At 36.5% G+C, this 14,244-nt stretch overlaps 1 protein-coding gene across 1 annotated transcript in view; it reads right to left on the bottom strand.

Annotated features, from left to right (window-relative positions):
* The window catches only part of LOC145989043 (glutamate receptor ionotropic, kainate 2-like), a 98,545-nt gene that overhangs the window by 19,126 nt on the left and 65,175 nt on the right, over nucleotides 1-14,244 (bottom strand). The window contains exons 10-11 of the mRNA XM_083124341.1: nucleotides 2,984-3,068; nucleotides 788-926 (exon numbers count right to left, since the gene is read on the bottom strand). Coding sequence (XP_082980467.1) covers nucleotides 788-926; nucleotides 2,984-3,068 — 224 coding nt within the window. The remainder of the gene's footprint in view (nucleotides 1-787; nucleotides 927-2,983; nucleotides 3,069-14,244) is intronic.

Below are 14,244 nucleotides of genomic sequence, written 5' to 3'. Positions count from 1 at the left end.
ATCATCTTTTCCAATGAAGCACATTCTTTTTCCTTCATGGCTACATTAACAAACAAAAGTGTAGGATTTGGGCAGATGAAAATCTGCAAGTGATTCTGGATGTACCGGTACCCCTTGATCCTAAGAAAGTGACTGTGTGGTGTGGTGTGGTTTTTTGGCCAATGGCATGATCGAGCCTTATTTTCTTGAGGACCAACATGGAAATCATGTGACTGTCAATGGGGAGCGATACAGGAATATGGTGGTACAGTTTTTGTGACATCAACAATGTGTTTTTCCAGCAAGATGGTGGAACTTGCCACACAGCTTGCCAAGCAATGGAATTATTGCAGGAAAAGTTCCCCGGACGAGTTCTGTCCAGAAAGGGTGATGTTAACTGGCCACCAAGATCATGTGACCTAACCACCCTGGATTATTTTCTATGGGGTTATGTCAAATCTAAGGTCTATGAGACTAAGGCACGCACAGTTCACGACCTGAAACGGAACATCAAACGAACCATTGACGCTATACTGCTTAATATGTGTGCAGACGTGCTGGAAAATTGGACATTCAGATACCATTCCACCCACAGAAGCAGAGGAGGACATTTGAACGACATATTGTTCAAAATATAATGCCATTGTTTGCTCTTCAAAATAAAATAAAATATATGTCATTATCACTTGTGGTTTTCATTCTATCTAATTTTAAAGATCTGACGTTCAAATTGGTAGACCCTATACATGTAGCATGTTTGCAGTAAACATACTTATTATGCACAATATTTTTACAAATAATAGCTCACCTGGCTAAAGCAAACAAAAGTAATGACACACCAATATATGCTGCCATTATGCAGATCCAAACTTCTTTAGAAAATGGCGACATAAATGATAGAAGTCGAGGTGGTTCTTTAGTTGGTTTCCGATACAGTATGCTGATTCCTGAAAAAATATTAAAATTGCAATTACTAACAACAACTAACAATCAAGAAAGACAAATAAATAGAATGGTATTACTCATCATTTACAAAATCTTAGAACTACGTTGCTCACCCATTTGTTATCAATATAAATAATGTACTACAGTTTGGTCCAAAAAAATATCCCCACCCAAATGTTTTATTGAAAGCACATGAGAATGAAAACTAACCTAATTTTACCAATAATTTTGAAGTTTACTAATAGAGAACTACCTATACTTTGTCTTGGGAATCCGTGGAACAAGACCATGTGGTAGTGAAGGGGAGAAAGTGAGTGCGCAGAGCAAAGTAGTGCACGCTGATGCAAACAGATGGTAGCTGCAGCTGCATTTTCCCCTCCATGCCCTCACTTCCACTCTCATCCATTAATTGGTCAAGTCAGTACTTGTCCAGATGCACGTACACATGCAAAATAATTACTCTGGGGTGTTGAAATAAAATTGTTTAGCAGAAATAAAAAGAAGTACAACCATCTACAACATTGCCATCAAACACATGCGTAATAAATTACAATTCAATTCTTGTGTATGTATGATGTAATTCACGTCGATTATCTGTGTGAAAGGATGTCAATAATAGGCATTCTTATCTACAGTCACCAGTTAATTGATACTTGTTTCTAAAATAAATAATATTGGCGTTCCTATGACATTGAAACAGATTTAAGTTGAGATATATATATGAAGAAATAAACAAATATTGCATGTGGGGATATTTTTTTGGACCAAACTGTATAAGATTTTTTTGGAATTGTGAATATCCGTGTACTTCATTTGACTTCATAGTACTTTGCATTCAACATTTGGAAGTTTATGTAGCAATTAGCTCCTTAGCATTGTAACAACTTGAAAGTCAATGGGATTGTTACAGTGCAGAAGTAACCATGATTGAATTCCTCATTATTATCACCAGAACCCAGTTTTTAGGCACTAAAAATTCCACAAATATGCAGGCAAAATTTAAAATAGGTATCTATTTAGAATAGTATAATAATGAGAAATCAAACTTCATTCATTCCAAATTTGATACAAGCTTAACATATTAACAATTTACAACATTGTATAATTTGCACCCTTTCATTAATAGAAACAATAAATATTACATGCATTATTTATGGGTTGTGGAACCAGAAAAATCCTTAAATAATTAAAGAGTTGCAATACACGGTCAGAAATTTCTCTAAATTATCCTCCGCAAAGGAGTCCTCATTTTTGATACAACATTTTTGAACTGAAAGTTCTCTCAACTTTGAAAGAAGTTAAAGGAGCATATTTGAGTGCAGCAATTTAAGTAGAGCTGACCTAATTTAAGTTAACCTGAAGGATCAGCAAAACTAACTTTGCAACTGAATGTCACACTTATTCTGCACAAGAAAATGCTACCTGCAAGGACACACCTGGCCGTTATCCTCTGTGTATCACATTCTGCTGAGCTCTCTCATGAACAGAAACAAAGAAGTTACGAATCCCACACAGACACACGGAAACTTTTTGGGGAAAGGATCAGGTGAGACACCAGCTGTCATTTATACTTCCCCGAGCTGTCATTTATACTTCCCCCACATCTTTCAAGAGAGGAAGGAGTGAATGAATTTTTTTTGGTGGTATATTTTCCATATTCCCATATGTTTGTCACAGAGAGCCATAAATCTGTAGAAGGGATTTTGAAATTTTTGTGGAGAATCAAAGAAAATATCGCTGCAAGAATCAACAACTTTGACAGCCACTAGTCAGTTCACGCCTCTACATGATTGTGAGGTCAAACAAGGGACAATTCTCAGGCATTATTGCAAAGCTTGTTAAGTCAAAAAAACATGAATATTGATCTTCATATTCACAAGAAAGAAAACATTCCTTACTTATGTGTACTATTGTAAGTCATTGTGTTTTTAGATAATGGTATGGCCTTGTGTGAAGTAAATTATATGACAGAATTAAATATATATTTGTGCAAAGAAAATAAACTACATTCTCTCCTTGAGAGTACATGTGTGTGGGTGCAAATTGTTCCTATACTTACCCAAATTCAAGAAAGGCATTGTAAAGTCAACTGCACTCTCTCGTTCTGATGTTATGGTTAAATCAGAAACGGCAAAATCTGCTGTCTGAAAAAACAAATAGAAAACAAGAAGAATGTTATTCGAACCTCCTTCTTGGAATGTATTTGGCATTAAGCATAGGCAAAAACTCAATATGCTGACCAAGGCAGAAATTTATTTTATTATAAAACATAAACTAAATGTAACGTTTCAACCTTCTAGCAAGGTCTTCTTCAGACTATGTACCAAGTACAAATGTAACAATGTACAAGAACAGGACAATATATATATATATATATATATACACAAAAATACACCCCTCCAGACTATTAGAAAGCAGTTCTGGAACAATCTAGCAGGTGGCTTTCCCTTGTCAACTGTACTTTCACCTGAAAAAGAATGTCGCTGGACTCTTTATCTCATGCTCTATTTTCTTCATTCTTCTCTCCTCTTTCTCTCTTGTCCTTTTCACTCTTTCTAACACCTTCTTCCAATCTTTGTTTAACTTCGGTCCCCCATTCCAGTTCATTGTGTCTTCTTCACCTTTCTTCTCTATTTCCTTGGACACCTTCCATTTTCTCACTAGTATTCTCTTCTCCCTTCCTATCTGTCTAGCCTCATCCCACTCTATGTCATCTCCTGTTTCTCTAATGTGTTTAAATATCGCATTTCTCTCTCTCTCTCTCTTAAGTCGTACATCATCATCCCTATGTTGTTTCAACCTGTCTTTCAGCCTCTTTTTCGTTTCTCCTATGTACACACTCTGACATTCTTTACATTTCACTTCTTAGATAATCCCTTCCTCTTTCTCTGCTTTCCTTTTTCTTGTTTGCATTCTTTGCTATTCTTAAGATGCTTCTCCCTCCCTTCCTGTAAGTTTTAATGCCCGCTTTTCTAAGCACTTTGCATATCTTTTCTGTGGTCTTCCCCTTACTCCTTATTCCAAACCTCCTTTCTTTTTCTTTCTCTTCCTCTTTTTCTTTCTCTTCCAATTCTCCCCTGCCACTTTTCTTCCTTCTTCTGTTTATGTCCAGTCTATCCTCCTTCTCATAGCCATTCTTTTCCAGCTGTTTCCATAGGCTATTTATTTTGCCTTCTTTTTCACATTCTTTCGTGCATATTTTCTTGATTGTGTCCTCCATATTCTTTATAAAATTTATTTTTGTCACCTCACTTACATCACTTCTTTTGTGGCAGAATACCCCTGCTGCACACTTCTTCTGATGCCAAGCAGTTTCAATTTCGTGTCCTCTCTTCCTTTTCATCAATATATCTAGGAAGCTTATCTTGTCTTCTTCTTTTATCTCGAGTTCCAATAGTATCCCTTTTTCTTCATCTTGTATTTCTTTGACAAATATGTTGAGCTGCCTCTTCGTTTCCTTCCATATGCCAAAACAATCGTCCACATATCTGCAAAACAGAATCATTTTGTCACCTCCTTTTTCTACTACTTTCTTTTCCCATTCATTCATAACCAATTCAACCAATGCTGGGCATAGGCTAGAACCTATATTCAGTCCTTCACTCATTAACATTATTTTATCCCCATTATACTGTAACCGTTAATCCAAATGGTTTCCAGCACCTTCACTATTCTTTTACTATCCCATTCTCCTATATATTTTTTCCATCCTCTTTTTAATAATGTCCATAATGTGTCCGCTCTTGATGCTCGGGAACATACTTTTCACGTATAAGCTAAACATTGTTGTCTTCATCTCATTCAACTTTAGTCCTTTTATGAGTTTGATTGATTGAATGATTTAGTTTATTTTACTTCGTGTTTTGTGCCTCTTGGCTAATTTGTGAAGTTGGGGATGAGTGATGAAATGATGAAATTGATGAATGGACATTCACAAACAACCAAGCCTGACCGGGATTCGAACCCGGGACCCTTGGCGTCACAGTGCGATGTGCTAACCACTCGGCCATAGGGTCAGGCTCCTTTTATGAGGTCCACTACTTGTTCACTGTTCTTAACTGCTCTGCTATCTGGCTGTGTTACTAACACTTCAATAACTTCCTTTAATTTCTTTTCCAAGGGTTCTTAAATATAGTTTCTACAGTCCATTACTAGTCTCAACTTTATCTCCTCTTTGTGTATCTTTGGAAAGCCTTTCAAACTTGGTAGTCTTCCTGTCTCCTTTATGCACTTCTTGAATCCTATCCTCCTACAGTCTAGTATGACCCTTTCTCTTGTAGTTTGTTCTTCTTCTGTTCCACAAATCTCCTCATATCCGTTCTCTTTTAGGTCTTCATACTTCCTCTTGTACCATTCTCTTTCCATCACCACAATTGCTCCTCCTTTACCTGCCAGCTCTATCACCACATCACTTCTTGTCTTTAGTTTCTTCATCCCTTCCCTTTCTTTTTGACTCAAATTATCTACTTTTCTTTGTTTTGCCATTACTGTCTTCAGTATGACTGCTGTTCTTCTTCTAATCTTGTCTCTCTCTGGTTCTTCTTTTATATGGAGCACTGCTTCTTCAATGTCATATATGACTTCTTCACAATCTACATTTCTTTCTTTAATTTTGAAACCTCATCCTAGTTTTAAAAAAGCTTCCTCTTCTTTTGATAGGTCTGCATTCCCTATTACCACAACTCTTCTTCTGGTATCCCCCTCTTCTTCCTCTTCTCTCCTTTCTTCTTTCCATCCTAGTTCCTCTCCTTTCTTGGCTTCAGAAGAAGTGTGCAGCAGGGGTATTCTGCCACAAAAGAAGTGATGTAAGTGAGGTGACAAAAATAAATTTTATATAGAATATGGAGGACAGAATCAAGAAAATTTGCACCAAAGAATGTGAAAAAGAAGGCAAAATAAATAGCCTATGGAAACAGCTGGAAAAGAATGACTATGAGAAGGAGGATAGACTAAATATAAACAGAAGAAGGAAGAAAAGTGGCAGAGGAGAATTGGAAGATAAAGAAAAAGAGGAAGAGAAAGAAAAAGAGAGGAGGTTTGGAATAAGGAGTATGGGGAAGACCACAGAAAAGATATGCAAAGTGCTTAGAAAAGTGGGCATTAAAACTTACAGGAAGGGAGGGAGAAGCATCTTAAGAATAGCGAAGAATGCTAACAAGAAAAAGGTAAACAGAGAAGAGAAAGAGGAAGGGATTATCTACGAAGTGAAATGTAAAGAATGTCAGAGTGTGTACATAGGAGAAACGAAAAAGAGGGATGATGTATGACTTAAGAGAGAGAGAAATGCGATATTTAAACACACGAGGGAAACAGGTCATGACAGAGTGGGATGAGGCCTAGCATATAGGAAGGGAGAAGAGAATGCTAGTGAGAAAATGGAAAGAGGCCAAGGAAATGTAGAAGAAAGGTGAAGAAGACACAATGAACTGGAATGGGGGACTGATTTATTTACTTATTTATTTATTTATTTATTGAACTCAATCATTACAATTACATATATTTCTGTAATATAGAGATAGAAATTATATATATAATTATATATATATATATATATATATAAAAATTTCTGCCTTGGTCAGCATATTGAGTTTTTCATATCATGGAAAAAAGGCTTAATGGTGTTATAGCATATATATACACTTTATCACACAATTTAAATACGAACTTATGTGTTTAAGCTTAGGTCATTGTGTTCATAGTGGCTTTACTGAAGTCCCTTAGGTTCATAGAAAAGATGTCAATTGTGTTATTCTTCATTAGCAAGTTATTGTAACTGGTGCACATTCTCCGCAATAGAGATTTCTTTTTAATTTCGGATCTAGCCTTCTTTATAAGAAAAACTTCATTCTTTAGTCTAGTTTTCGACGACGGGATTCGAAAATTAATCTGGCAGAGTAAATGTTCAGCATCTATTTCGTGATTTAACAATTTCCACAAGAATACTATTTCATGTAACCTTCTTCTGTGACACAGCTTCGTAAACTGACATTCATATATTAGGTTGTCGTAGTGTTCAAATGTGGGGTAAACTTTCTGAAATTTGTATTTTAAAAATCTAAGAAATCTCGATTGGACTCTTTCAATTGCTACACTGTACTTTGCTGTGTCTGTATTCCATATAACAGATGCATATTCGAGTTTGGGTCTTACATATGAATAATACAAAACTTTTAGTGTCTCTATACTCTTGAAATCCCTCCCCATTCTAAGAATAAACCCAAGGTTCTTGAATGCTTCACTAATTATGTGTTCTATGTGTTTATTAAAAGTAAGATTTGAATCAAAAATAACCCCTAAATCCTTGACTGTAAAATTTCTTGCTAGAGTATTGTTGTATATTTGATACTGAAATTCAACTGGGTTTTTCTTTCGAGTATATATTACATAATGACATTTACTGATATTTAGTGTTAAATCATTGGTTTTTGTCCATGTTTCTAACTTTGTAACATCATTTTGAAGTTGCGCACTGTCATCTTGTTTGCTTATTTTCCTGTAAAATTTCAGGTCATCTGCAAACAGCAATTTGTGTGAGTTTTCAAATGAATCCGGCAAATCGTTAATAAGTAATGTGAAAAGAAGTGGCACAAGGTTAGACCACTGAGGTACTCCTGAGGTGACTCTTATCTCGTCGGATGTGTGGCCTTTATACGTTACATACTGCTTACGGTTCTGCAAATAGGAAGCGAATAGTTGACGCAGTGGTTCAGAAATATTGAAGCATGCTAATTTACTTAATAGAATATCGTGGTTAACCAAGTCGAACACTTTGCAAAAGTCGGTATATATTACGTCAACCTGACCTCCTTCGTCCAATGTTGAACTAATAAAATTGGTAATATCGGAGAGATTGGTCAACACCGATCTACTTGGTACAAAGCCATGCTGAAACGATGATATTACAGGTTTTACGTGGGCAAATATGTAACGGTGTTGATTTTTTCGAATATTTTTGCTGGGGCTGATAATATACTTATTGGTCGGTAGTTTTGTACGTCATTAGTGTTACTGCTTTTGGGAAGTGGACAAAGAATGGAAGAAGGTGTTAGAAAGAGTGGAAAGGACAAGAGAGAAAGAGGAGAGATGAATGAAGAAGAATGAAGGAAATAGAGCGGGAGATAAAGAGTCCAACCACATTCACTTTCAGGTGAAAGTAAAGTTGACAAGGGAAAGTCACCTGCTAGAATGTTCCAGAACAACTTTCTAATAGTCTGGAGGGGAGTATTTTTGTATATATATATATCATCCTGTTCTTGTACCTTGTTACATTTGTACTTGGTACATAGTCTGAAGAAGACCTTGCTAGAAGGTTGAAACGTTACGTTTAGTTTATGTTTTATAATAAAATAAATTTCTGCCTTGGTCAGCATATTGAGTTTTTCATATCATGGAAACAAGGCTTAATGGTGTTATAGCATAGCCAATTATAAATCAACAAACACGTGGTATGCAAGAAGAAACACACACCACCAATCCATTATTTCTAATAACTTCTCTATAATACTACATTGCAAATAAGAAGGCAGTAGAGTTCACTCACTTTGGAAACCATTGCTGTATATGCTGTATCTCAGTATTTTCACCAGATATAAAACTTTACTGTTTATAAAGAGTACAAAATAGAAGGTGACAACAGAGGTAATGAAATCTAGTTTTTTTTTTTTTTCATTTCTGATTTCACTTACCTTACAAATGTTCCAAACAGAATAACCAAGTAATCCCTCCTGCCTTCCCCTCTTTGGAGCTTAACAATCCTGTTGCTTGAACAAACCTAAAGCCAACCCTGATAATAAACTACTTAGGGCGATTGCACGGTCAATGAACTCATAAAACCAAAAACAAGATTTCCCCATCAAGATATCAAAACATTGAAATTTCATAATAAAAGGCCTGAATTTTCTGAATATGAATTTGTTTTGTTTTTTAATTTGCATACAAGTATTTAAAAAAATAGATTTTCCAACATTGTTATTTATTTTCAAAATGATGCATTTTATTTGATTTTCTTATTGGTTTGCCAGCTAGAAGAAAAAATCTGGTAAACTGTAGAACTCAATAGCAGGATCTTCTCTCCTCAGATAATAAAGAAATATTCCTATTTGGTACTTCTATAGACTAGTCACGGACTCCTCAGTTGCATACTGATATATTTATCACACACGTCACAAAAATCTATACTTTTTGATATGGACAAAAAACTGGGGGAGCTAGAAGCAACATTATTCCGAGGATAAAGTAGACACCTAAAGGCTAACTTTTAACACCACAAATAATTCCTTCCTGTTCCTGGCAGTAGTGGAAATATTTTATCGCACATGTCACAGTGACGTATGTGACACACATGTGACGTATGTGACACACATGTGACGTGTGTTACTTGAGAAATTATTAGGCACATCAGTACAATGCAATCTAGTTCTTGCAATTCCATTAACTATTTGTACACACTATGATGTAGGAATCCTACTGCTAGGATTTACCATGATAGAATTGACTACTAACACTGGTAATGTACACAGTGATTTAAGTTTTTAGCTTACATACAGTTTCTTTCATCCACATGTATTTGAGTTACAGATTTATACTACGGTGAAAAGGATGGGAACTGGAAAGTGCACTATCCATCTTGGTGAATATCTTCACCATAAATTGGCTTTTGTTTCATGTTCATGTTGATTTTAAGTGATTTTCCTAGGTAAAAGTCCAATTGTAGGGAATGCAATCCAGAATGAAATACAATCTGGAGTGTTGATCCTTCCTCATAATTTAAAAATAAGTTCATGGTAAAATTACTAAATAAGTTGAAGAGGTCATTTAGCTCGAAATATTCTGATACATCCCAAGGAAAAGGAGTAGTAGACGGGTTTTTTAGAAGAGAAAAATCTTTGCTGAAACAGGCAATAATGAGCAAAAATTCCGCTGTCATTTTTCAGTCTTCTGTAGACTTTGCATGTTCTGCTAGTAACATCATGAAAAAGAAGTTGACATGCATGTTTCAGTCGCAGATAGACCACTTGATGTCCATTATCCATTCTTGGAAAGGTAATTAACCAGTTTGCCCGGAAATACAAAAATAAATCCATGTTGTTTCAAGCTCTTTTATTCAACTCTTGAATTTCATCAGAATAAGGATACCCGATAATATACAGGTGGGCAACTGGTATTTAGTGTGTTATGAAGACAGTCATTACCCAGGTGAAGTGAAAGCTATCGACACTAATCTGCAAGAGATATTGGTATCCACCATGATTCCATCTGGAAACTATTGGAAGTGGCCAACTGCTGAGGACAAAATTATGTACACAGTCGCTAACATTGTCAAAAAGAAAAATATCTCAGACACATATGCCATGGACATACAAAATTTAGTACCATGCCAGAACAACGGTGGTGATTATGCCAAAAATTAGGTTAGGACTGACTGTTACTAATGCAATAAATAACTACTGATATTCTTGTTTTATTTATGCCTAATCGGTAGGGCCCTTGACCTTTTATTTTTTTTTTTCAAATTGGTTCATTTTTTTATTTTTTATATATTACTATTCGGTGTTATTTTCCCCAAAATTCACATTTTCATTTTAGCGCATTTTCTGGAAAATACCTGAAATTATACCTTCATGGTGTTTTTAAACTACTGTTTCAAATTGTAAGTCACATGGCCTATGCCTCTTCGTGAGAGTTTGATTCCTTGAAATTTATTTTGGGAAAGTTATTTTCCATACCCCCTTTTTTATTTTAAGGTAAGGGTTTTAGATAATGGAATTTTCCCCGTATATACCGAAGGGTGCATAATGACCATAAGGGGCGACGCAAAATATCTCTATCTCATTTTCTCTCTCTCTCTCTCTCTCTCTCTCTGTCTCTCTCTCTCTCTACCATTACTGGTTTCTGGCACCATGGTTGTGTTGTGCATAAAAGGGGCCTAAAAGTTGAGGCCGAAACTTAGCAACAAGATTTCCTGTTCCCATGTAGAAATCCATAATGATATCTTCAAAAAAAAATTTCAATAAAGACAAAATTCTCTGACTTTTCCCAGTTTTCCAGGTCTGTTGTCACCCTGGTTTGACATATATACACAACAAGTAGTCTTACTTAGTCAAAAGCCATAAAATCTTGGCCCAAATCCAAAGGAAACTTTTCCTGAAGAAGTATTCATATGCATAGGGAATACATGGACAAAGAGTAGTAATAATAAAATAATTCAGACCAAAAAAAAAACTATTTTTTCTAACTTTGATTGTGGACATCATTGAGGATGAATGGTTGTTTTCTATTTCAAAAGAACTTGCCAGAAATTCGAATAATGAACTACTACCATGAACTTTCAAAATGCAGTGCTTAGAACAACACATTCTGTTCACGGTGGAATTGTGGTCATGGTGGAAACTGAGAAGTTGATATGTGTGACAATAATTGTGTATGTAAATTTCCATGTGAAGCGCAATAAATTATTCTAAATACATAAGATATTAAATTTAATAAGTACATGCTTAGAGTAATAATCAGTAATAACCACATTGCAGTTTCTTATTCACAGTTATATCAATTTTCTCTTCAATCTTTCGGCAGTAGCAATTGAGCAGCAAGGACAGATTACTTTCTCTTGGTAGACAAGGCTTAGCATTAAGAGGCCAAACAGTGCGGCGGGGGGGGGGGGGGGGGGGCAAAAGTGGCAAGAAGTGGGGGGCAGCTGCCCACCCTTGTTCCCACTGTCTTTCGGTATTACAAATTTTTAACTATTGTCCGTCCACAGCAAGCATGGAGTGAATATAAACAGATGCACATGGACCGAGAGAAATTCAAATGACTATTCCAGATGGCAGCTGTTCCAAAGTATAAGAATGTAGAGTGTTTGGCAAAAGGAGTGCTATTTCCCTAAGCTTGTACACTGAAGGAGGGTGGGTTATTTCATGCACATTATCTAAAAAAATGAGTGAATATCAGTATTATGGAATCAAGTCCGAAACTCACAAGTCACACCCTTTTGTTTACATTTGCTTCGTTCTTACACTGGATGGAGAATATCAAACACTGTAGTATTTTAAATATTTCCAAGTCAAGATGGGAGGTTCCAGTAAATTCTTTGGAAGCATAAGCATATATATTGTATGTGATCAGAAGTATCCGGACACCCACCTGAAAATGAAGTACAAGTTTTGGCTGTCCTCAATACGGTGTTGGCTCTCCTTTAGCCTTGATGACAGCCTTCACTCTCACAGGCATACTTTCAATCAGGTGGTGGAAGGTTTCCTGGGAAATGGCAGCACATTCCTCGCAGAGCGCCAAAATGAGAAGAGGTATCAATGTGGGTTGGTGTGGTCTAGCACGAAGTCAGAGCTCCAAAACATACCAGAGATGTTCTATGGGATTCAAATCAAGACTCTGAGTAGGCCAGTCCATTAGTGGGACGTTGTTGTCATCAAACCACTTCCCCACATGCCCTGCAGTATGGATGGGTGCTCAATCATGTTGCAAGACACAATGGTCATTCCCAAACTGGTCTTCGATGGTGTCGTGACATTGCCACTTAAAGCAACAAGGATGACAAGCCCCGTCCAGAAGAACCATGATCACACTGTAACCCCACCACAACCGAATTTCACTGTCGTCACTATACAGGTTGGTAGATGTCGTTCACCAGGCAATCACCACACCCACACCCTGCCATCGGATCGCCAGATTGTGTACTGTGATTCAGCACTCCACACAACAGTTTTCCACTGTTTTATGGTCCAGTTTCGATGCTCTTTGCACCACGCAAGGCGGCGTTTCGCATTTGCCTGTGTGATGTTTGGCTTATGGGCAGCTGCTCGGCCATGGTGCTTGGATTAGATCTTGATGCATTTCGGAATTCCTGTGTAATGGTGGCAATGGATGATTGACGATTATGCTGTACAACCCTCTTCAACACTCGACAGTCTCTGGAGGTCAACATGGGAGGTTGGCCTGCATGCTTTTGGGTTGTACACGTCCCTTCACGTTTCCACTTTACTATAACATCAAAAACATTGGAGCTAGAAATGTTTAGGAGGGTGGAAATCTCGACAAGTGGCACCTAACCACCTGACCACATTCAAAGTCTGCGAGTTCCTCAGCCGGTCCCATACTGCTGTCTGCAGAGCACTGAGATTGCTGACCATGTGTTCCACACGGTAGATGGCAGTACTGTGTCGCCCTCTATGATAAACACATGTTTCATAGTGTGTCCGGATACTTCTGATCACATAGAGTATATAGCATCCTTACCAAGGGATGAACAGTTGCAACCAGATGGGAAATGCACCCTTTATCCCCTCCTGAAACAAGTACCACTCAAACATAAGAACTCTCACAGATTTACGAAGATAACATGAAAAGCTACCCAACAAATAATGCCACCCTGATTTCACTGGCACCTGGAAATATGACTAATTTCTCTTTTATGTGGGTGATTGGTGGGAGGGTGGATTTCCTTATCATTGCAACAACTGTAGTTTCCTGTTACTGGATGCCATTGACTCAACACAAAGGACAAAAAAATCTGAAGATGCAAACTTGAAATGAATGATTATATTAAATTACTTCCAATATATTCAAAAAATATGCACATTCAGCTCAAATAAGCAATAATGCCTCAAATATGCATTTATATGCACTATAAAACTTTGCTAGATTAAGATTGTTCCCGATCAAGCAAAATGAATGAATCCGTTGAAAGCATATGAATTCTCCCCAAAGAAAAAAAACATGCAAATATGCAAAAATTCTCCCCTTAATTATTTTCCTGTAGTTTACGGTTATTACAAGCATAAGAAAACAGTTTTCCGTTGTGACATTTCAAAGAACACAGGCTCCCTTCATCAGACATTTATTTTCATTTTGACTAAAGATACAGTTATAACAATAGTTAGCAATTTTTTAAACAAAAAGAATCCATTATATAATGGATGTTGTCAATGTTACATTGTTGTAATATAGCAACTTAACTGTGAAAAGAAGCAGTCTGTTTTATTTTTATTTCAGATAAAAAAATTTGATCACAATATTTTTAATTTAAAATTATGAATCCCAAATATCATCAGGCAATTGAGTCATCATTGTTTTCACAAAGTCTCTTGATGTTTTCTGTTACATTAAATTTTAAAGATGGTGGCTTACTCCATTTGTGCAAAAGAAGACTCCATACTGGATCTATGTTACCATTTTCATTCTTCTTATAAGGCGCTACAGCTCTTTATGGGCTTTGGCCTGCTCAATTACATCCTTCCATTCTTCTCTACTCAACACACATTTCTTCCAGTTCTGTGTCTTCAGTTTTCTTATGTCATTTCTGACATC

The sequence above is a fragment of the Lepisma saccharinum genome, chromosome 6, assembly GCF_977018435.1.
Source record: "Lepisma saccharinum chromosome 6, izLepSacc3.1, whole genome shotgun sequence".
In the NCBI taxonomy this organism is placed as follows: Eukaryota; Metazoa; Arthropoda; class Insecta; order Zygentoma; family Lepismatidae; genus Lepisma; species Lepisma saccharinum.
Note: the sequence above shows the minus strand (reverse complement) of the source record. Positions and strands in the feature narration are given on the sequence as shown.